The sequence below is a fragment of the Lepidochelys olivacea genome, assembly GCF_965140295.1.
Source record: "Lepidochelys olivacea isolate rLepOli2 genome assembly, chromosome: 13".
NCBI classification, from domain to species: domain Eukaryota; kingdom Metazoa; phylum Chordata; order Testudines; family Cheloniidae; genus Lepidochelys; species Lepidochelys olivacea.
The window spans coordinates 5,941,449-5,965,141 of NC_140423.1; the positions used below are offsets into that span (position 1 = coordinate 5,941,449).

Below are 23,693 nucleotides of genomic sequence, written 5' to 3' on the forward strand. Positions count from 1 at the left end.
CCATGTGTATATCCATCTCTTACCCTACTTCCTGTCTTGTGTATTGGGATAGTTTGCACTTGTGCCTTTAATAATGATGCTTTAAAAAAACTGCCGACTGTCTGGAACTCTTTTTCCCCTTGACTCGCTTCCCATGGGATTGTACCTACCAACTCCCTGCGTTTGCTAAACTCTGCCTTCTTGAAGTCCATTGTCATTATGCTGCTCTTTTCCCTCCTACCGTTTCTTAGAAGCAAAAACTCTATCAACTTTGTGATCACTTTCATCCAAGCCTCAAATTCTCAACTATTTCCTCCCTACTTGTCAGAATCCAGGAGAGAACAGCCTCTCCCCTGGTTGCTTTCTCCACCTTCTGTAATAGAAAGTTGCCTCCAGGGCATTCGGAGAACTGGTTGGATGGGCCCTGTTGTATTATTTTCCCAACAGATGTCTGGGTAGCTGAAGTCTCCCATCACCACCAAGTGTTCTGCTTTGGGTGATTTTGTTAGTTGTTTTTAAAAAGCCACATTCACTTCTTCTTCCTGGTTAGGTGGTCTGTAGTCGAAACCTACCATGACATCAACCTTGTTCTAACCCCATTTAGCCTTCCCCATCCATAGCCTTTCAACAGGTCTGCCTCCCATTTCTAGCTTCATCTCAGAAGGAAAGATAGTAAATATGGTAAGAGCCCACCATGGCTTAACTAGGAGATCGTCAATGACCTGAAACTCAAAAAACAGTCATACAAAAAGTAGAAACCAGGTCAAATTACTCAAGCTGAATATAAAAAACAAAAACAACGCTGGCATATAGGGACAAAATTAAAAAGGCCATGGCACAAAATAAGCTAGGGATATAAAGAGTAACAAGAAAACATCTTACAAATACATTAGAAGCTAGAGGAGGACCACTAAGGACAGAATAGGGCCGTTACTCAATGAGGAGGAAAAGACAATAACAGAAAATGCAGCAATGACCAAAGTGTTAAATGCCTTTTTTGTTTCAGTTTTCACCAAAAAAAATTAGCAGTGATTGCACCACTAAATAGTGAATATCAGTGTAAATAAGTAGGATCCAAGGCTAAAACAGGGAAAGAACACAGTAAGAATTACTTAGACATGTTAGATGTCTTCAAGTCGGCGGGGCCAGACAAAATACACCCTATAAGACTTACAGTACTGGCTGAAGTATCTCTGAGCCATTAGTGATTATCTCTGAGAACTCGTGAAGAACGAGAGAGATCCCAGAGGACCGAAAAAGGGCAAATGTAGTCCCTATCTATGAAAAGAAGGATAAGGTCAACCCACAGAAATATAGAACAGTCAAGTATCAGGGGGTAACCAGGTTAGTCAGTATCCACAAAAACAACAAAGAGTCTGGTGGCACCTTAAAGACCAAAAGATTGATTTGGGCATAAGCTTTTCATGCATCTGAAGAAGTGGGTTTTTTACCCACAAAAGCTTATGCCCAAATACATCTGTTAGTCTTTAAGGTGCCACCAAACTCCTTGTTGTTTTTATAGATCAGTCAGTTTAACTTCGGTACCCAGAAAGATAATGGGAGCAAATCATCAAACACTTTGTAAGCACCTAGAAGATAATAAGGTGACAGTAACAGTCAACATGGATTTGTCAAGAACAAATCATGTCAAACCAACCTAATATCCTTCTTTGGCAGGGTAACAAGCCTTATGAATGGGGGAAACAGTAGCTGTGATATACCTCAACTTTAGTAAGACTTTGGATACAGTCTCACATGACCTTCTCATAAGCAAACCAAGGAAATATAGCCTAGACAAACCTACTATAAGGTGGGTGCACAACTGGCTGGAAAATCATACTCAAAGAGGAGTTATCAATGGTTCACAGTCCAGCTGGAAGGCCATATCGATGGGGGTCCCGCAGGGATTTGTCTGGAGCCTGGTTCTATTCAATATCTTCATAAATGATTTGGATAATGGCACGGGGAGTACACTTATAAAGTTTGTGGATGAAACCACCCTGGGAGGAGTTGCAAGTGCTTTGCTTTGGAAGCCAGGATTAGAATTAAAAATTACTTCCCTGTGCCTCGGTTTCCCCTATTGCTGGACTGTGAACCATTGATAACTCCTCTTTGAGTATGATTTTCCAGCCAGTTGTGCACCCATCTTATGTAGGTTTGTCTAGGCTACGTATTTTGAGATCTGCAGGTGAAAAGCCCTGTATGGACCCCGTCCAGAACCCAGCAAAGTCAACAGGAAGTATTCCATTGACTTCAACGAGAATTGGATCAGGCCCCATAAGAGGCACAGGGTAGGGGGATCGGACCGTACATACAGCTGAGTGGCTTTATGAGGCAGTTATTACATATGGCACATAACGGTGCAAGGCAATATCCTCCTGGCCTCTGTTTTGGGGCATGAGAGAGACATTGACTACAGCTCCCTGCCCCAAAACAGAGGCCAGGATATTGCTTTACACCCTTATGTGGCATGTGTAATAACTGCCTTTTTAACATGCGTGAAATCCTCAGGCTAACTCAAGAATCGCCACTAACCCTCTAAAATTCCATTTTATTCCCTATTCCCCTCCCCTTCTCCTCTTTCCCCATTTTCTCTCTCTTCCCTTTCCTCCCTGTTTAACCTCCTTGACCCTCATCTCTCTCTATAAATTCCTCTCCCTCTCTTGTCTTCTAGCATCTCTGTTTCCCCCCTTTCTCTCCCCTTCCCCTCTCCCATATAGCAGCCTACAGCTGGGTGAAATTCACTCATGGGACGGCTACGCTGCAATCAAGGGGTGTGCTTGCAATCTAGCTAGCTTGGGGACCAATGGCAATGAAGCCATGACAACACGGCTAGCCACCCAAATGATACCTAAGGTCCCAGGTGGGCTTGTATAGCCCGGGGTGAAGTCCGTCCTGCCACAGCATCACTGCTATCTGTATGTGAGTGAGTTAAAGTAAAGGTAGGCCCTGTATGTCTGCACATGGCAATCACACCTCCCAATTGCAGTGCAGACGTACCCTAAAGTGAAACCTCATCGGTCACGCATGGCCCCTCCGCCTCTGGCCTTTAGCTAGGCAGCCCTGCTTGCTTCACAGGATTGGTGCCTTGCACCCACCTGAAACCTAGCAGTAATTCACTTGGCTTCCTTCTGTCCTTTTGTTGCCAAAAGAGGCGTGGCTTAAGGGCAGGGCTGCAATTTAGCTATAAAGAACATGATGTGCAGAGGGCGTTTTGCAAAGTCTGCTCCTGGCAGGTACCATCTGACCTGCCTCTGGTGAGATGAGTTGGCAGAGTTACACAGACACCTTTGGAAGGCAGCAGGAGACAAGCATTCCAGGGCTGCTCGGCACAGCTGTTTAAAGAGCTCATGGCTGGAAAACTATGAGAACCTCGTTGACCTTGGCTCTGCTGCGGGGAAACCTAACTTCTGCCATAATTCAGCTCCTCCACCCGGCAGCATGAATTCCAGGCTTGGAGCCAGTCCTCTGTACACCAGCCTCTGGGACTTTGATGCCAGGACACGGACAGAAATCAGCTTCCGGGCAGGAGACCTATTCCAGGTCATCAGGCAAGAAGGAGAATGGTGGTGGGCCAAGAAAGTCGATGGCTCGAACAGGATCCTAGCTGAAGGTTATGTTCCTTACAATTATTTAGCTGAGCAGGAGACAATGGAGGCAGAACCGTAAGTAAAACCCCGCTGGGGTCAGGAATCGTAACCACTGTTTAATGCTGGAAGATCAGAGGGCTTTGCACTTGTTAGCCAAATGGCAGTTTAGCCAAGCCAAGCAGTTTGGTGTCAGTGTCTGAACCTGATCCATAGATTCTCACTTGTTTCTCTAGAGGAAACTACCGCCCTTTTACAAAGGGTTAGGTTACAATGAAACTCCGGGGCAGCATCCCACAAGGCAAGGCCCAAGAGAACCTATGTCTGACACCCATATGCCCAGCACTGGATGACAAGGACAGCCTCTGGACAGGGAAGTAGGGAGGACTAGCTATCTAGGGCCTGAGTCATGGGCATGCTCTGGCTGCCTTTGTGCCATGCCAGTGACCCAGATCAGGCATAACCTTAGGTCAACAAGCTTCATTTATGGCTGTTTTGCCTCACCAATGTGGTGCAAAGCAGGGGAAGGGTCCTGGGAAGCCTGAACCCCTACTCTTTGGCTGTGAATCCCAGAGAGACAATGCAACAATCCCAAAAGAAGTCATAGATGCAGAAAGAGACTGAACCTTCCTTAGCTTGGGGGATGTGTTTAGGGAGCGGGGGGTAGGGTCCTGTCCACTGAAGCAGGTTCTTTGTGATTTGGGGGATGCAGAACAGCAACACAGCGAAGTCTCTCGCTGGCCATGGAGTTGTTACAATAGAGCTAGCTAGGTTGATGCAGAGATCCTCGTGTGTGCTGATGCTCTAGAGAGACTCCATTTCAACACAAGTTTATTTTCTCTCCTCCTCCAGCTGGTTTTTTGGGCAGATCTCGCGTTCTGAGACTTTACAGAGACTGCTGTCGGATAAGAACAAGACCGGGGCCTTTCTAATCCGAATCAGTGAGAAAAAAGATGCTGAATACGTGCTTTCAGGTAAGTCAAGCTATTTCTCTCCCTCCTTCTGACCCACCCTCTGTAACAAGACACCAGCCCTTTTGCTTAGACCTCTGAATACGGAATTTCCTTTTCTGGACTATTGAGCAATTTCACAGGAGCCAGCCATGCTAAAGAGACACTATCCATTTTTTTGAATTGGCTAAATTGGAAGAACCTTCCCCTTTTGGATAGAGTGCCCTTTCATTCAATGGTATGTCTTGATTTCTTTCTTTAATTCCTTTGTAATAAGTAAGGGGTTTTTTTTCTGCTCCACCTGTTCCTATTAATAAGGCATTTTCCTGTGAAATTGTTTAGCTTGTTACTCCAGGGAATCGGTGAAACTGACCATAAACAAAACTTTGTCAGATGCTGAAAATACACTAATGCTTCTTCCACCCATTTCTTTCACAGCTAGCGAGCTGGGTAGATACAAACATTTTGGAAAGAAGTGTTCTCAGCAGGCTGGCGTGTCTCTTTAAGAAACCACATGTGACCACTTTCCATTCCATAGTGTAGAAATCACATACTTATTCCCCTCCTCCATCCCAGATCACACGCATTGCAAGTTGTTCCTTTGAGCCAACTGCTCGGACTGCTGCTAGAAATGGGGATTCTGAGCCTCTCTGTTACAGGAAGACAGCAGTAAAGTTTACAGCGTGCAATTCCTATGGTTAATCTCCTGCGGCTGCACGAAGCCTCAGGACAATACCTACCAGGAAACAGAGCAAAAATAACCCAGATGTTTGCCAGGAATGAGTGATTTAAGTTAAGGGCAGGGCCTTAAATGTAAACATGTATTTAAACCTAAAAAAACTCCCATAGTTCCCGCTGAAATCGGGCCGGCTTGTGAGTTCCAGGAAGACTTGTGGCAGAGCATGTGTCTAACAGAGGTGTACATTGAGTCAGTGTGCAGCAGGGAACAAGGATCAGAAACACAAGATAAGAGGACACTGGATTCTGCTCTGTAAGCATTGGCAGTGTTTGAAGGGAACTGACCCACTAAAATTCCTGAATGCAGTGCTAGTCATCACTAATACACATTCTCGTTGGCTAAATATTTGGTTTATTTCCGTACCCGGAGTGAGCAAGGTGCTTTATAGCCACTGGTGTGTTTATAGCCACAGAGGTGTTCTCTGTCTCCAGGGATTACAATCGCCATTACACCAAGGGCCTTATTTCCAAAGGGGCTGAGCACCCACAACTCTGGAGTCAATGAGAGCGACAGATTGTTCAGCACCTCTGACAGCCGGGCCTTAAGTTAAAGCAAATTGGTGATTTTAGTGAGGGATCACCACATTCGATTCTGAAACCCAGGTATAGGAGGTAGGCAGACCCTGAACAAATCCAAACCTTTCCCCCACCAGTGACAGGTGTGTGAGGAATGACTTCTTGCCTCCTGGCATGCTGTCAGTTACTGGCACAGGAAGGTAGCAACACATTTAATGACTGTTTTGCATTGTGTGCTCCTTCTGCCTCTCCTCCTTGATTTCACAGTTCGGGATGACTCAATTGTGAGGCACTACAAGATCTGGCAGAACCCCCAGGGGAACCTCTACATGAACGTGGTGTTCTCCTTCCCTGATCTGCGCAGCCTGGTGGAGCATTACAAAGCGAAGACCCTCTCCCACGGCCTGAGACTGACCATCCCCTGCTGGAAGGTAAATCTGAGCCAGCCAAGAACTGCCAGGATGATGCTTGTGGTGGGAACGTTAGTTGGTGAGTGGGTCAGGATATGGCAGGGCAAGCTTGATGTCTTCTTGCATGCAGGCCTGGAGGTCAGATGGGTTCAGTACAGGGGTGACTGCGTGAAATACTATGGCTTGTGTTACACAGGAGGTCAGATGGGCTCGATCACAGGGTGAAATTCTCTGGTTTGTGTTGTTCAGGAGATCTTAAAATCTATTAGTTAGACCAGGGGACTTGAAATCAGAAGACCTGGATGCTATTCCTGACTCTGTCACTGACTCTCTGACTTTGGGCAAGTCCTGAAACCTACCTGTGCCTCAGTTTCCCAATATGTAACATGAGGAGAATAATACCCACTTTTGTGGAATCATTAGGAGGCAGATGCCATCTAAGCACCGAGGGCCAGATTTCAAAGGTATTTAAGTGCCTGGAGATGCAGATAAGCACATAGTAGAGTTTTCAAGAGCTGGTAAACAGGTTAAGCCCCTAACTCCCATTGAAATGAATAGAAGTTAGATGCCTAATCTGTTTAGGCATTTTTGAAAATCCCTCTAGGCACTTACCTGCATCTTCAGGTGAGTAAATACCTTTGCAGATCTGGCCCTAAGTATTCTTATTGTTAGGTGATATGTGCGTTGGCACATTTATACCATGAGAGAGATACCATGGTCTAGATCCTGCCATGAGTGCAGGGGACTGGACTAGATGACCTCTCGAGGGCCTTCCAGTGGTATAATTCTATGACTTCAGGAACTCAGCCAGAGGTTATGAGTCTATTATAGGAGTGGGTGAGGTTCCGTGGCCTGCGATGTGCAGGAGGTCAGACTAGATGATCACACTGGTCCCATCCGACCTTAAAGTCTATGAGTCTATAAGAGAATGATTAAAGAATTGGTTAACATGCCTTATAGTGATAAACTCTAGGAGCTCCATCTGTTTACCTTAACAAAGAGAAGGCTAAGGGATGGCTTGATCACACTCTGTACGTACCAGCATGGGGAACAAAACTTTGACAATGGGCTCTTCAGTCTAGCAGGCAAAGGTATAACGAGCTATTGGCTGGCCGTTGAAGTTAGACAAATTCAGATTGTAAATAAATCATCATCATTTTTTTTTTTTTACCAGTGGGACACCTTACCACGGACTGTCGTGGAGTCCCCATCACTGGCCAGTTTAAAATCCAGATTGGATGTTTTTCTAAAAAAATATGCTCTTGTTCAAACAGAAATTAATTCAGGGAAAACCCATGCCCTTTCTTATCCAGGAGATCACGCTTGTTAATCACAGTGGTCCTCTCTGGCCTTATAAATCTGCGAATGAGTAAATAAATCAGCCCCCAACACAGAAATGCACACTTAGTGTCAACCGAACACTGCCCTCTAGTGACTGCACGTATATTATATGCTCCTGGGGGAATTCTGCCCCACTGCGCACACGCAGAATTCATATCCTCTGCAGATTTTTTTGCTTCCCCACAGAAAAATGGAGAACCAAAGAAATCTGCGGGGGACACATGCCCCTTCCCAGGCAGCCCGGATATCTCTCTTCGAGCACCTGGAGCAATTGGTGGAGATCACTGCTGGGGGTGCGGGGCTGGGCGTGTGTGGGGAGACATCAATCACCGCCAGGCGGACGGGGCTGGGTGTGCGTGTGACTGAATGAGCGCGAGAGGCTATTGCAGCACTCCCCACATGGAGGGATAGAGCTTCAGGTTGTTTGGAGGTAGGTTCAAGGCAGGCTTTATCCCCTCAAGAAGAGCAGAAAATGTAGCAGCCTGCCTGCTTAGTTATTAATGTTCCTACTGTTGTTATTGAATTGTTCCCATTCTTAATCAATTCCCCCAGCAGCATAAAACAGGTGTAAAAGTTGTAAGGCTCCATTACATTGCCAGGGTGGTGTAAAGGCACTTTATTGTAAATGACAGGAAGGGAATCCTCAGCTAGGAAAGATCTATGTGGTTTCTTGCTTTTTTCCGCTGCTGTAGTGGCACAATGGGATTAGATTACAGCTCAGAATCTATTTTATTTACCTATTTTAAAAAAAGACTTTGAGGGCAAATAAAACATTTGTCAAGCAGTCAATAAAATATCAAGACAGTCAGACCTAAGCACTTCCCGAAGTAGCCAGCCAGGTCCAGATGAAGTTACCAAAGAGATATTCATTCTTATGCATGACGTGAATGGCTTTCACATCCTCACCGAAAACAGCTATGCCAGCTTCTCATGCTCAAGAATTCCCTGCAAAACTGCATACGGAGGGGGACAAATTATTTTACGCGTCCTGCAATCTTGTTCTCAATCATGACCGACGGTCTGTAATTTGTTGATTATTTTGCCTTAAAAAAAAACCCCAAACTGAAGGAAGATACGGCTTACGAGGAAGACAGAAAAAAGTACACTGAAAAACAAAACACAGGTGGAGAAAGAATGTGTGGAGGTGAGTGGAAAATATCAGAAAATGTTATAATACAGAAAAATAAGATAAGTAGCTTAGAAAAGCTATACTGATGGGGTCTCTTCACTTGCTCGGAGATCTGGAATTGACAGCTCTGGTTTTAAACTTTTTTTAAGTGATGACTGTGGTCAGTCTTCTGTTGATGATAACACACTTTACACTGTCACTTTTGCACTTTCACGTGATGTTCTACAGTCGATTGTAATTTAATAATGCACTTTTGTTATTGAGTGCAAGTCTCCTTGAATAGAGGCATAAGCCAAATAACTGAATATTACAATATATATGTAATCATGTGATCATTTACTATACTATAAATCTAAATTAAAATCTAGACATTAGGAACTAAATATAATGTGAATAAATGTATTAATCTAAGATTAAAAACGTTTCATGGATAGTAAACACTGGTGCTCACTCAAGACTCACCTAACTTCTCTACTTTCAGATTTGTATAGCACGAGTGAAGACACTAGCAGGTGCCAACATCCCTATGTCAAAGATGGACCACCCACTTGTGGGACAATTTCTTGACAGCAGGGTCTAGAATGGTGGTGCAATTCCTGATAGGACACAACTGACTGAGTCATACTCACCTGAAGTGTACCTCAAAGGAAAGGAAAACTTAAAACTGAAGCTTAAAGACAAGAAAATCGCTATTATCTTTGATGAATGTTGTGATGATGAGGCAAGATCAGTTCTGTATGTACTGTTTACACCATTACAACCTGCTTGCCGTGGGCATGTTAACTCTCTTTTGATGGATAAAATGTTTTCAGATGCTGTTAATCAGTCAGCTGTTTCACAGGCTGTAGTCAAAGCAGGAAATGAGTACCAGCTTGATTATGAAAATGTTTTAGTAATAGATACTGACAATGTGAGTTACATGAAAAAGGCATCTGATTCTGTGTTTTCTACACTGTTTCCAAATACTGTGCATATCACCTGTTTAGCACGTATTGTTAATTTAATTGGTGAATCATTTAGAAAGCCTTTTCAGCTGGTTGAGACATATGTAAAGTGCTTTGAAAACATGTTCTATAACTCTGGTAGTAGGAAAGTGAGGTACCTCCATTTCATGAACCAGAAACTACAAGAGGAGTCTCCAGATGCAAAAGCATCCATGCCTTGTAGCCCGGGTAGAACACACTGGAACATCTGGTTCCATGAAGTTCAATATCACTCTAAGAACTTTCAGTTCTACAAAGAGTTCTTCAGCGAAGAGAGCAACAGCATCTCGTCAGTTTCTGTGCAAACTATTCAGAAAATGCTGAATGACCCAACTAAATATGTGTTATTGAAAGTACAGATCACTTTTCTAGCACAGAAAGATGAACAAAGTCTGTTTAAATCTGGCATTTGAGAGCAGGAAGGATTGCACTATTAAAGCATTTGACCTTCTGGAAGAACAGCAGATATATTTCAGTTCACATCTAGAGCTCCCTTGAGAAAGCACCTCAGAGTTTTTCAAATTTAGGGAAAACTTATCTCCTGTTGAAAGACTAGCCTTTCTAGATCTCTTTAAAGAGGCAGTCCATGAAGCTTCTCAAAAGCTTAACAAATATTTGTCCTTTGGACAACCAGGTCTGAATTTTCTGAAGGCTTGTAGGTTATTTGATCCTCATTGTGTTTATATCTTGCCAGTACACTGTGTGAGTATTTTCAAGCAATACGTGGTTTTTCTGAGGTACCTGAACAGGAGCTAAAACTGTACAAGGAAAAGATCGTGCTTGAAGCTATTCAAAGTAAACCTATTTTTGTAGACCTCCAAGTGTTTTTTGCTGTCGGTGAAAGAGAGGATTCCAAATATTGCCAAATTGACCCTGAATTGCATAAATGCTGTCTCAAACCCTGCAGATGCAAAAAGAAGTTTTTCACTGTACAATTTGATCCTTTCAGCAAGAAGGAAATCACTAAGTGAGAAAAACTTGAAGGCTCTTTGTTTTCTGTACTGTAATGTAAATAAAAATACCGGATTATAATGAAATGCAGGACAATGATTAGCAAAATTGAATGACTTTCATGTGTGAAAGTCTGAGCAATTTAAAATGACATTCTACATTATTTTTATGTTGCTGTTTGGTGATCTGTAATGTAATTTAAATGAAAGTCCAGAATTATAAGTGGAATGCAGGATATTGGTTACCAAGTATTTGCAACGTAACTTTCATGTGTTTAGGTAATGCTGGATTGTTGTGACTTTTTTCTGTATTGCAGTTTAAATAAATTACTAAAATAATTGAAACTGGCATGATTATGTTGCGTTATTTTGACAAATAAAATATGCAGAATTTTGCAGAATTTTTAATTTTTGGTGCAGAATTTTTAATTTTTTGGCGCAGAATTCCCCCAGGAATAAAATTATACAAGTTCTTTCAATGCTGTATATACATCCTATTAGTCACTACCCATTTTGTAAGATCAGCAACTATAGAAATCAAATTTGCTTGGCAAAAATAGATCCCTGGTGTAAATATTGAAGTCAGGGGAGTTACCCTCAGAATTATGTTGGCAAATTAATGCATAAAAATATCAAGAAATGGCAAAGGAGACTGAAGGAGCAAGGTATCAGGATAGCATCTCAGCTTGGCAGGTGGTTTGGGTGTATATTGGAGCTTTGTGGGGGTGGAAGATAGATGCAGACCCCCAGATACCACTTGTATATCATATGACTAAGGAAGCATGTAGCATCTCTTATGCTCACCCAGTGACATGGAAATAGCAGCTGATATGTAGACCATTCCTTAACACCTTCACTGCTGCCTGTGCACACATGCCTCACTATAACAGAAGAAGGATGCAATGAAGAAGCCTTGTCTCGCAAATAGGACACCTGTACAGAAGCCAGCCAAGCCACCAGCTTTTGCTTCATAGATATTCATATTGGAAACCTTGAGATTTGGCAACAAAAAAATCATAGATTTAACCCTAGGGGGGAAATCATTTCCAATTGTGACTATGTCACATAGGCTGCAGTTAGGAACTTGGCCTGGAGTGCACCTTTGCTCTCTAGATAGTGAAGTCTCATTTGTTTTTGGAATTAAAAAAAAAAACACTTTTCCTTGGTGAAGTGGCATGGGGTTTATGCTTGTAGACACTGCCTTTCATGTTGCAAAAGAGAAAGTAAAGAAAGAGAAGGTGGCATTTTTGCAAGTGGAGAAACGTGTGTTGCCTGCCCCCAAATGGTCTAATTTGTCTAGGTGCTTACATGGCTTCCCTCAATGTGGTCTGCAAAACATCTCCATGGTATCTGAGCTCCTCCATGGTAATGACACATTGGAGGAGCACAGTATTCTGGAACATCTTGGTGTCAACTGAGTGGTGTAGAGCGAATGGGATTGTACATCCTTTCTCTGGATGTATAATCCCATTGATCACCCTGATCGATCGGTTCATCAGCCCTCGCAGAGAGCACCGATCACAACAGAGAGCACCGATTCATGTTGTTCTAGCCAGTCCTTCAGCCACCTGCTGGCCAGGCTGTCAGTGGCAGATGTATATCTCCATTATTTCCCCCGATGGACTTTCTCAGGCTGAAACAGTATAAAGTTGTTTTGTTGTTGTTTAATCTAGCAAGAACAAGAGCCCCTGCCTCACTGGGATGAATGGGAAAGACCCAAAGAAGAATTCAGTCTGGTCAAGAAGCTGGGAGCTGGATACTTTGGAGAGGTCTATGAAGGATACTGGAAAAACAAGGTCAAAGTTGCAATTAAAACAATCCCCAAAGGTGACAGCTTTTCTTCTGGAGGAATGTTTGTATTCTTTATCTAGAGAGGGTAGCAGTGGCTTGTCTTCTCTCTGCTGCTTCAGCTTCCCCCACTGTCTGGCTAGTCTCAACCCCTGGCCAAACCAAAACTCTACCCTTTTCAGGATAATGAGAGTCCATTGACAACAAACAGCTGTTCTAACGCAAGTCTAAGCCTTCACCCCCAGTCCAGTGGTTCTGACGCAGCCCTCTCCTGAACAAAGAACATACCCCTCCCATGGTTCCAGAGCCTTGCCTGCTTCTTTGGCCTTTTTCCTGGATCTTTCTCAGACTGCTTCCCACAGCCCCTCCTAGCCTCCTTCCCTGATTTCCTCTCAGCAAAGACCCCAGTCACTGCGGCAGCAGGCCTCTCCTACCTGTCAACAGAAGATTATTATAGGCAGGAGATTGGAAAAAAGAGAATTTATATTCCTGCTCCCTTTCCCAGCATTTTTTTCTCTAGCCTATAATTGCAAGGGTGCCTCCAGGAACTACAACTCCCAGAATGCCTTGTTGCATGGGTAGGGTTGTATCACTGTAGACATGCGTTCCACTCTGATAGAAGATCATCAGTCGTTGTTGCTGGGTTTTTTTAAGGGCAGTGAAGAAATGCAAAGTATTTGTAACCACTGTGGTTATGGTGCAAACTCACCCCCACCCCTGAGGTTTGCCTTTATCCTTGACTTATATAATAACAAAGCCCTTGGCAGGCCTGTATCTAGAACATGAACTGTAGCCCCAACTCCATTCTGAGCAGGCTTTTCCTAGGGTTTCTCTCTGAAAGGCCTTCCTCCTGCTTTGTCTGGCTCCAAAAAATCTACCCTAAGTTCAAACCCAGCCAGGTCTATGGATTTTAGTGTGTTAGCCTGCATCTTGATGAGTATTGAGAGACCTTTTCACTTGTGTTAAGCTAATTGAGCCAACGTTATTGAAAAACCACTTCCTTTGTGCCCATCGGGACATGGCTTTGTAGTCCTGAGTGGGAGATAATAGGTCCCACTTGGTCCAGCTGCCAAAATGAGTCACTAAAGTCCCATGGCTCCATGCAGGGTCCTAAAGCTGATACCAACGTTGGCCATTTTGCCATACTGGGTATGGTGGGTCCCGCGCTTTTCGTGGCAGGGGGTGCTTGGACACCACCCCTTGCCCTCTTGGGGAGCTGAGGGCCCCGCTAGTGGCCCGGGAAGGTGGTAGAGGAGAGAAGCGGGGAAGGGGTCTGGGCTTGCTCCTCACTTTGAGCCCCAGCCCCTCTCAACCTCTGTGGGTTTCTTACCCTCTTCCCCTTTGGGTAGGGTTACCCTCAGTCCTTGACACTCGGGGAGGGAGTCTCCCTGCCCTCCCTTCCTCCAGTTCTCTGGTCTTTTAATTCTCAGCAACACACCTCCAAACTCCAGCCCTCTCTCCTTCCTCACACCACCCTGTCTGCCTGAAGCAGGTTTTTTTTAATTAGGTTCCTGACAGGGCCTTGATTGGCTACAGGTTCTCCAATTAACCTGTAGTAAGCTTCCCTACTCTACAGGGAACCATCCTTAATTAGCCTAGGGCTTATGCCTGCCCACTTCCCAGACCCCAGTAAGATCACTCTCCCACTGCTCCTGGGCCCTGCTGCATCACACCAGTCACCGTATTGGTATGCTGAGAGGTACGGGTGACTGAATGGGTCACAAACCTCTTTGAGATGGGAGCGAATGCACCCTTCAATTAACACAACTCTCAGGATAAGTTAAGCACAGGCGTCTCCCTTAAGACAACGGGGGGGCGGGGAGGGGAAAGAGGTTGTGAACTCACTCAGGGAGTTTTAAACTGGGTGGGCAGAGTAGAGGGGCTTTTGATTGAGGTGTGAGTGTGAAGGGAGAACGCACAGAAACTAAGACCACATAGAAGAGAGAGCAGCTGAGGCAAAAATCCAGAAAGCCAGGCAGTAGCCTGTGAGCACAATGTGACCCTGGAAAAGCTAGAGAGAGAGCTTTTGAGACTGGTGTTGGCTAAAAAGGCTTGGGGCTGTAAGCTAAGACACCTCTCCTTTTGTTCTTGACTTCTCCTGCATTCGGAGAAGCAGGACTTTGGGCTTTGTACTTTGGACTATTTCCTTATAAATAAATAAGACTGCATCAAAGAAAATGCCAGACTCCATCAATTTCTGTTTCCAACTGGAACATCCTCACGGCCCCGAAATTTGACTAGCTGCTTAGGTCGAAAAGGGGCAACAGTATTAACACTATCACCTCAAGAGTAACACCAGAGACTAGCTCTGTGAAAAGCCCCATTTTAGGATTCCGCATCTCTCATCTACAAAGGGGTGTTAGTGGAACAATTTCTTTGTCCAAGTATTCTAAGTTGTTTTATGATGGACATGAATGCCCATGTCTCCATATCTCTTAGGTTTCTGCCAGTAGCCTTGGAAGAGGTAATTCAATGTTAAGATCTCTATTAAAGCACCTCATTCCTTTCCATTCTCTTTTCTTACACGGGTCCTTTGCAGCTGACCTGACGTACCAGGCCACTTTTAAGAATGAAACTGAGGTAATGAAGAATCTGAGGCACAAGCACATCCTCTCCCTCTATGCCATATCTTCTGTTGGAGACCCTGTCTACATCATCACCGAGCTCATGCTCAAAGGAAACCTACTAGATTTTCTCCGAGGTAAGGCAGAGTAGTGGTGTTCCCAGATGACTTCAAGCCATGGTGAGTGGAGAAAGAGGTTTGATCTTCAAGCCACCCTCTCCCTTCTTCCATAACTTACAGCAATGATACAAGCTGAGGTTAAAAAGAGGGCACTAGAGGATGGATCATAAAAACTAGAGGATGATCTCCCGGAAGGAGCTATCTCTGGAACAAGTATGACTGATCTAGTAGTAGGTGAAGCCAATGGCAGCTCTGGTTGTTCAGGTAGTAGCTGTCTCATGTAGGGCTCCCAACAACGGAAGCCTCCAAAGTAATTGGTGTCCATTTTTTTAAATGGTGGTCTAGTCTCTTAGGAACCACAGATACCTCAAGGATTAAGCAGGTAGAAAGTGACCCAGCTTTCACTTTTTGAAACCACCTAAATGTCTTAAGAAGCTACGTCTCTCATTGGACTCCTAAGGTTCAGATTTTCAAAGGTATTTTAGGTCCCTATACCCATGGGAGTTAGGCACCTAAATACCTTTGAGGGTCAGAGCCTAAGTCACTTTTAAAAAAGAAATTTAGGGTCCTAAGTGACTTTGTTGCTTTTGAAAATTTTAGCCCAAGACAGTTGTGGCGGGACGATACTAAACCCATGTCAGTGATTACCTTATACTTTTCGATGGCGGAGATCATTTAATTGTGGGGAAAAGTCAGAGGCACAATTTCATCCTTGCTCTCCATCCATCATTGGTTTTAACAACAGCAGGGATGGAATTGATTCACTAAGTTCAGTGATGTCAACTTTTGTCATCCAAGGAAATGCAATACAGAGATCTATTGTGTTGGAGCAGGAGGTGTTTCCAGAGATATTTTGATTTTTTCCCCCAATCTTTGGATACATTTACATTGTTGGGAGAATAAATAGTTAAAATTTACGCTGATAGGAAAAAAAACAGTAAAAATTTGCTGATTTTTTTTCAATATTTTTCCTATTGTTTTTATCAAAGCTGGAAATTTTGTCTAAATTTCAAAATTTGAAAAATGTCAAGTTAAAATCTCTTAAAATTGAATATGTTCATGTCTTTGGAATTCTTCTTTCTATCTTTCTTTCTCACATGCTTCAACTTGTCAAATACAAAACCGAGCCTATTTTATCAGATGACGGAAGAGGTATTAGATCTACTGCTCTACCTCTGGAACTCTCTCTGGAACTTTTTGACTGAAATTAAATTTAACACATGAGCATGCTCTTACCCCTTTGTGACTTCTACACAGGTTTCCATGACCAGCTAAGATCTTGCTTTGCCTTTTTACCACAGTGTGCCTTCCACCATCCAGAGCTATTTTCCTGTCTTTGATCTACATGACCACTGGAGCTAGATAATAATAGAAGGATCTTTCATTCACTTTTTATCAGAGTCAGAAGGAGAGCATCTGCACACGACTGACCTGGTTGACATGGCATCCCAGGTGGCTGATGGAATGTGCTACTTAGAGTCTCAGAATTTTGTTCACCGAGATTTAGCTGCTAGAAATATTCTTGTTGGAGATAACAACATCTGCAAAGTGGGTGACTTTGGCCTGGCCAGGCTTATTAAGGTATTGTAAATCAACTCAGGGCTGACAACGGTTGGTTTGGAAGGGGGAAGTAAGGAAATGTGATTGCTGGACCCTGATGAATCCCTCAGTGAGTTTATGATAACATAATTGTGTGGGAGGGATAGCTCAGTGGTTTGAGCATTGGCCTGCTAAACCCAGGGTTGTGAGTTCAATCCTTGAGGGGACCATTTAGGGTTCTGGGACAAAAATTGGGGGATTGGTCCTGCTTTGAGCAGGGGGTTGGACTAGATGACTTCCTGAGGTTTCTTCCAGCCCTGGTATTCTATGATTCTATAACAATGAGCCATAATCTGCTCACAGTTACCCCCATGCAACCTGCAGATGGATTTACTCCATGGCACTCTGAATACATTCCCCTCTGAGTAATGTTAAAATGTGGCTAACTTTGGACACACAAATTAATGGAGCAATAGGCACATTTGCAAAGGAATTCTCTCAGGGCCTGATTCTGCAATCCATTCTCATGTAGGATTGTGTTTACTCATGTGAGTAACTCTATTCAACTCAGGCAGTGACAAGAGGTGAGGAAGGATTGTAGAATAAAGCTGGTTGGAATGGATCCAATGATCAGTAGATGGGAGAAGCTTTCCACAGCAGGTGCTGCTCAATCCCGAAACAACATTGATGACGAATACACTAAAGATCCCTTACGGCCAAATCCCTCCCAGTTTTCTGTGGTTGCAGAAGGCCTGGGAGCTGCTGAACCAGTATGGTTGCTCTGGTCAAGAGTTGGGGGGAAGGATATGGAGACAATGTGGGATGTGAAGCCATCCCGTCGAGGCTCCCTGCCCAGTAGCACATAGAGAAAAGGCCAGGGATGGAATCTCGGGGGCTGGGGAGGGGGGGAGAGAATGAGAGAGTCATGGAATATTATTCTGGGCTGACATGGACTGCGCAGAGGAGCTCCACAACTTGTGGGGGAGGGTGATTCCTCTTTTTCTGCTTTGCCTAGTTTTTCAGACTGGTCTCATGCCTGGTCCTTGGAGAGCAATTAGCCAGTCTCACCTGCTGTGAAATCCCAGTTTTGTTTCTTGCAGTCCAAACCAAATGGCACAGATTTTTGACATCTGGAGGGAGCAGAGCCCTGCTTCCAGGAGCTGTATCTACCTCTCCTTTTAATCACAAATCCTTTGTGTTTGCAGGATGATGTGTACTTGTCTGACTCCCACAATATCCCCTATAAATGGACAGCCCCTGAGGCCATTTCCCACGGACGCTATTCCATCAAGTCCGATGTTTGGTCTTTTGGGATCCTTCTGTATGAAATTATCACCTATGGACAGATTCCATACCCAGGTATTGTGCCTTATGCTGTGTGCAACTCCTCGCCATTCAGCTTAATTTCACAGAGTATTGTGGAAAGCACCTGCTTTGTGTTTGGTTTGGAGCCCAAGGTAGAGTCATCGGCAAGAAGCCATGATGACTGGAGCTGTGCAAATAATGGATTTTTCAGGTCCCTGGCTATTCCAAAAAAGGGAAGAAAATTGTTTTGATTTTGAGCATTTTGGAAAAGTTTTTAATTTTTTTAAAATAACATAATTAAAGGAAATTTTGAAACAAAAAGACATTTCAAATGTGAAGACTGATACATTTCATTTGGAATTTTCTAAATGAAACATTTTGGTTCTTTTGGCATTTTTTAAAAGTTGTTTTCGAACAGAAACTATTTGATGAAACTGACCTGAATGCACATGGTTCAATGTTACCAAATCTGCATTCTTCACTGAAAATAAATCTCAAAAAATTTCACCCAGCTCTTGTGCTGACAAGATGCACACGTTACAGGCATCAAAGCTTAGGAAAACACTCTTCTTCTGAATGCATCACAGTATAAAGCAAGGTTAAAGTCTCCTTTCTGCCCTCAGTTACACCAGCATATTTCCCGTTGACTTCCCGTTGACTTGAGTGTAACTGAGAGCAGAATTGAGCATGGCAATTTATATTGCAGCCACTTTCCCAAGTGCATACAAATATGCTTCAAGGAGGAATAGTGGCACTTACCCCCAAAGATACTGGATTCTGGTTGTTATTCTGGCTGCACTTGGGTGACTGAAGACCCCCTGCAGTTATGCTTCTAATACACTTTTTCTTCTTTATTTGTAGGTATGAGTAACAGCGAAGTTTGCAAAAAAGTCCAAACAGGTTTCAAGATGTCCTGCCCACCAAAGTGCCCACCCATGCTCTATGAAACCATGCACAAGTGCTGGCAGCTCAGTCCAGATCAGAGGCCTGACTTCCAGCACCTCAAAGGAAAACTCCACAGTTTCTCATACTACGAGAACCCAGAGTGATAGCCGCACAGAGGAGCCCTTCTTTTACTGTTTCCTTTCACCTCTTTTTAAGCCTGACATTTCTGTTATAAAGACTTCTGGATATGAAACCAATAGCTCCCTGGCCTCTGAAACAAGTACACGCTGTAGGTCGGATATCTGCAGGCTTTTCCTAGATCATTTTCTGAAGAATAGGGATTCTGTACTAAGGATACATGCTTAAAGAACAGGAACAGCTGCTTCCAGAGAAGATGAATCTATTTCAGAAGCTAGGACTCATGTCACTTGTTTTCAATCATTTCACACAAAAAATCTGAAGAAAGACCAGCAAAACCATTTGGAGTTGATTCTCTCCCCCTAAGAGACAATATATTCCTTCTGTCCGCCTTGCAAATTCATTTCAAGACTTCCTGCTGACCAGACCATTGTATAATTATGTCTGATCCATAGACGCGATGGTGTTCTGTAAGACTGAATTTTTGCAGTAATGTTAGAATGTGTAAATGATTAGCAAAATATATGGCAATAATCTACATGTCCTAGGGGAGCCTTTATCGGACTCCACTGTGAGGAATAACAGAATGATCAGCTGCACAAGACTCCAGGGTCTTGGAAAGGGAGCAGTGGGAATCTCTTTACATTAGTCTACCCACCTTTTCCAATAGAGAACACCTGATTCCATTCAAAATATGCTGTAGGTGGCCCATGCATTGAACTGCAACTTTGGATTCCGTTGCTTTGCTTCAATACAAATTGTTATACGCTGACTGCTGCGCTGGATGGGGTCACTGCATGCTGCCACTGTTCAAAAAGTACATCACGATGACCATTAATATATAATGCATTGTGCATCCAATTCTGCACCACACATTGGGTGCAATCCAGGATATATATTTTAGAGTAATGAGGGTTAGTCCCAAATCCATTATGTTCCCTTTCAATCCATTTTTTTATTTGCTTCACTCCACATTATGCATGTATTTTAATTATCTCAAATCACCAGCTGGGCGGGGGATGGGACTGCATAGTCCTAGCCCAAAGTCCAGGTAAATGCTTGCACGAAAAGCTCCCAAGCATCAAACTCAGACTGTGGTGAACCAGCAGAGGGAAAGTTCTGCATCGAGACATCTTCCACCAGGAGTGCCCAGCCCTGCTTTCAGTTCTCCGGCTTCTGAATGGAAGGATTGTCACCCTGAACATCTCAGCTGGCCTGTACAGGATTCCAAGTGCAGACTATGGAGAGGAGAATGAACGGTTGAGGTGGAAGATGCTGGGATGTAATGCTACACCCTGAGTAGCGAAGAGTCAGAGCGAGACTTTCTGGGGCTAGCTAAAATAATGGCATTCAGGTTTATTAGGAAGAAGCGGATATATGGCATTGGAAGGGATATAAACGCTCATGCCCCAGGGCATAACTCCACCTCTAATTAGCGGGGCTGAGGAGGAAGTACTTTCCTCATAGGCAGGTTATCCCAAGACTGTGTATTGCAGGGTACCTTACACACTGAGACAGCTGGTGCTGGCCACTGTCAGACACAGGATATTGGACTAGATGGCCCTTCGGCTTGGTCTAGTTTGTCACTTACTATGTTCCCATGGAAGGCCAATGGGGAAAATACCGTCCCCTGCTTAACATATAAAGCAATCTAAGTTACTTCTGTGAGGAGCCACTGGGCGTGAAGGGGCAATCACTACAAAGTGAGCGCCCTTAGGGAGGGAATGAGCAGAATTAGGTGGATAAGATGTTGGCAGGGGAGTCGAAAGAACCAGTTTCAAACTTTGGTCACCTAGGGGAATTAGAATCGGCTGGAGTCAGAGTTTATTCATGGCCTAGCAGGGGGGCCGCTCCCCAGCAGGAATAAGTGATGTGGATGAGGTTTGAGTATCACATCCACTATAATAATAACAGGTTTCAGAGTAACAGCCGTGTTAGTCTGTATTCGCAAAAAGAAAAGGAGGACTTGTGGCACCTTAGAGACCAACCAATTTATTTGAGCATGAGCTTTCATGAGCTGCAGCTCACTTCATCGGATGCATACCATGGAAACTGCAGCATGCATTATATAGGCACAGAGATCATGAAACAATACCTCCTCCCATCCCACTGTCCTGCTGGTAATAGCTTATCTAAAGTGATCATCAAGTTGGGCCATTTCCAGCACAAATCCAGGTTTTCTCACCCTCCACCGCCCCACACACAAACTCACTCTCCTGCTGGTAATAGCCCATCCAAAGTGACAACTCTCTTCACAATGTGCATGATAATCAAGGTGGGCCATTTCCTGCACAAATCCACCTTGATTATCATGCACATTGTGAAGAGAGTTGTCACTTTGGATGGGCTATTACCAGCAGGAGAGTGAGTTTGTGTGTGGGGGGTGGAGGGTGAGAAAACCTGGATTTGTGCTGGAAATGGCCCAACTTGATGATCACTTTAGATAAGCTATTACCAGCAGGACAGTGGGGTGGGAGGAGGTATTGTTTCATGATCTCTTGTGCGTATATAATGTCTGCTGCAGTTTCCATGGTATGCATCCGATGAAGTGAGCAGTAGCTCACGAAAGCTCATGCTCAAATAAATTGGTTAGTCTCTAAGGTGCCACAAGTCCTCCTTTTCTTTTTATAATAATAATATGATAATAAGACAGTATGCATCCGATGAAGTGAGCTGTAGCTCACGAAAGCTTATGCTCAAATAAATTGGTTAGTCTCTAAGGCGCCACAAGTACTCCTTTTCTTTTTGCATCCACTATAATGGCAATCATTAGAGGGCTGCCCACTTCATTGCTTCTGTAAGCCAAGCTCATGGCTTCCACCGAGGGCTCCTTGCAACCCTCCATTCCTCCCCCTTCCCCCACAAGATTTGTGTGTGCCACCCTCCCATCCCCCTTTATTTCAGGGAATAACTGTAACCCTTCCCCCATCCCTCCCTCATTCCAGGGGCTCTGTGTCCTCCCTGTTCCCGCCAACCCCCATATCAGGATCCCCTGCTATCCCCACTTTCACCCATTCCCTCCTCTCTCCCATGCCAGGGGTTCTATGTCCCCCCTATTCCCATCTACCCCTTCCAGAGGCTTTGGGGGGCATGCCACCCCTTGAGTCCTGGGGTTCTATGTCCCACTACCCCCCCAACTACCCCAATTCCAGGCGTTCTGCATGCCTCACCCATTCCTGGGGTTCTGCTGTGTTCCTCCATTCCCCACCTCCCTCCCATTCCAGGGCCTCTGTGTGCTCCCCTTCCTCCCAGAGGCTCTGTGGGGACCCCATTCCACCCTCCCACCCCATTCCTGGGTTTCTGTTTCTCCCCTTCCCCCCATTCTGGGGGCTTTTCATGGGGTCCCCTCCATTCCCTGCATGTCTTCATCTGTATGTCCACCCCATTGCCCTCTATGCTAGGGGCACACTGTGCACCCCCATTCCCTCCTCCATGGTAGTGGCTCTGTGTGTCTCTCCCAGTCCCATACCCCTCATGGAGCAGGCTGGGAGGCAGCTGGGAGGAGGGTGGAAGGAGCTCCTCGCCCTCTGGCTCTCCTTGCTGGCCGAGCATCTGACCCACAGCTCTGAGGCGGCTCAGCCTAGCGAGCAAAGAGCAACCAGCTTTTCTGGCTTTGCAATTCTCACCAAAAATCCAGCCCGTTCAGCCCACTGACGGCTAGAACGTTCCTGGAAATTTTGAAATTGATCCACTGGGGTGTTCAAAAGTGATTGTGTCACATCCGGGCAAAGCTAGAAATGCTGTCACATTACATAAAGACCCTCTCTGGTCTTGGCCAAGAATCAGAGGTGATTGGCAAATCATAACTTTTTCACCCTCCAGAATGTCACAATACAGTTTAGGCAACCGCAATGACTGTGAATGGTAGGAATCAGTTGGTGTCCTCCTGGTTCCCCTTCCATCCCAGTTGCTTTCCACATTGTTTGCAAGTTCAAGTTCCAGGTCTCAGTCCTTGTTTTCAATGACCTGGGCCCCAGCATACCTAAAAGAGCCTAAAACCCCGAGATGAGGCCTGTGCTCAAAAACCCTGCTCCTCACACACAGAGGAATTTTCTATCACAAAGGTAACAGCTCGTCTGTTCAGGAGATGGAGCTTTCTTGAGGGGTCAGAACTCACCACCTTCCACGCCACACGCAAGGCATGCTTCTTTGACCTCCTTTCTCTAACGTAAACTCAGAGCAGCATGTACAGATAAACAAAGAAGCCACCCTACAGAAACACGACTCGGCACACCCAGTTCTCCCCCTGGCGAGACGCCGAGATACCACACGGGTACCGATGTGTAGGCATGTTGCTTAATGCCCAACCAGCGAGTGTTCCGCTGTTATGGTGATGAGTGATAAGACGCTACACCAAAGGTGGGCAAACTGCGGCCCGCGGGCCACATCCGCCCCGCGGGACCGTCCTGCCTGGCCCCTGAGCTCCCGGCCTGGGAGGCTGTCCCCCCTCGCCTGCAGCCATGCCGCTACGCGGTGCAATGCTCTGGGTGGCGGGGCTGCAGACCCTGGCCCGACCCAGTGCTGTGTGCTGAGCGGCTGCCTGTCCTGGTGCAGCCGCGCTGCCAGCCTCCGGTGCTCCGGACAGTGCGGTAAGGGGCCAGGGAGCAGGGGCAGGGGGTTGGATAGAGGGCAGGGGAGTTCGGGGGTGGTCAGGGGCGTGGATAGGGGTCGGGGAGGTCAGAGGGCGGAAAACAGGGGGGGCTGAATGGGGGCAGGGGTCCTGGGGGGGGCAGTCAGGAAGGAGTGCAGGGGTTGAATAGGGTGGTGGGGGG

The 23,693-nt window shown here is 45.1% G+C and overlaps 1 protein-coding gene across 1 annotated transcript; it reads left to right on the forward strand.

Moving 5' to 3' along the window:
• The first annotated feature begins 3,188 nt into the window (after positions 1-3,188).
• Positions 3,189-20,907, forward strand: PTK6 (protein tyrosine kinase 6). Its single transcript, XM_084645693.1, has 8 exons — positions 3,189-3,644; positions 4,419-4,540; positions 6,038-6,201; positions 12,257-12,410; positions 14,911-15,072; positions 16,454-16,635; positions 17,799-17,952; positions 18,760-20,907. Exons 1-8 carry the CDS (start codon positions 3,421-3,423, stop codon positions 18,945-18,947), a joined length of 1,350 nt encoding a protein of 449 aa, XP_084501819.1. The 5' UTR covers positions 3,189-3,420; the 3' UTR covers positions 18,948-20,907.
• Positions 20,908-23,693: the final 2,786 nt, after the last annotated feature.

Excerpts from the sequence above, each read along its gene's own strand:
- PTK6 (XM_084645693.1), top strand. The coding sequence starts at position 3,421 with ATGAATTCCAGGCTTGGAGCCAGTCCTCTGTACACCAGCCTCTGGGAC. Across the intron at positions 12,411-14,910 it reads AATTAAAACAATCCCCAAAG|CTGACCTGACGTACCAGGCC; the intron begins GTGACAGCTTTT and ends GGTCCTTTGCAG. Across the intron at positions 15,073-16,453 it reads CCTACTAGATTTTCTCCGAG|AGTCAGAAGGAGAGCATCTG; the intron begins GTAAGGCAGAGT and ends ACTTTTTATCAG.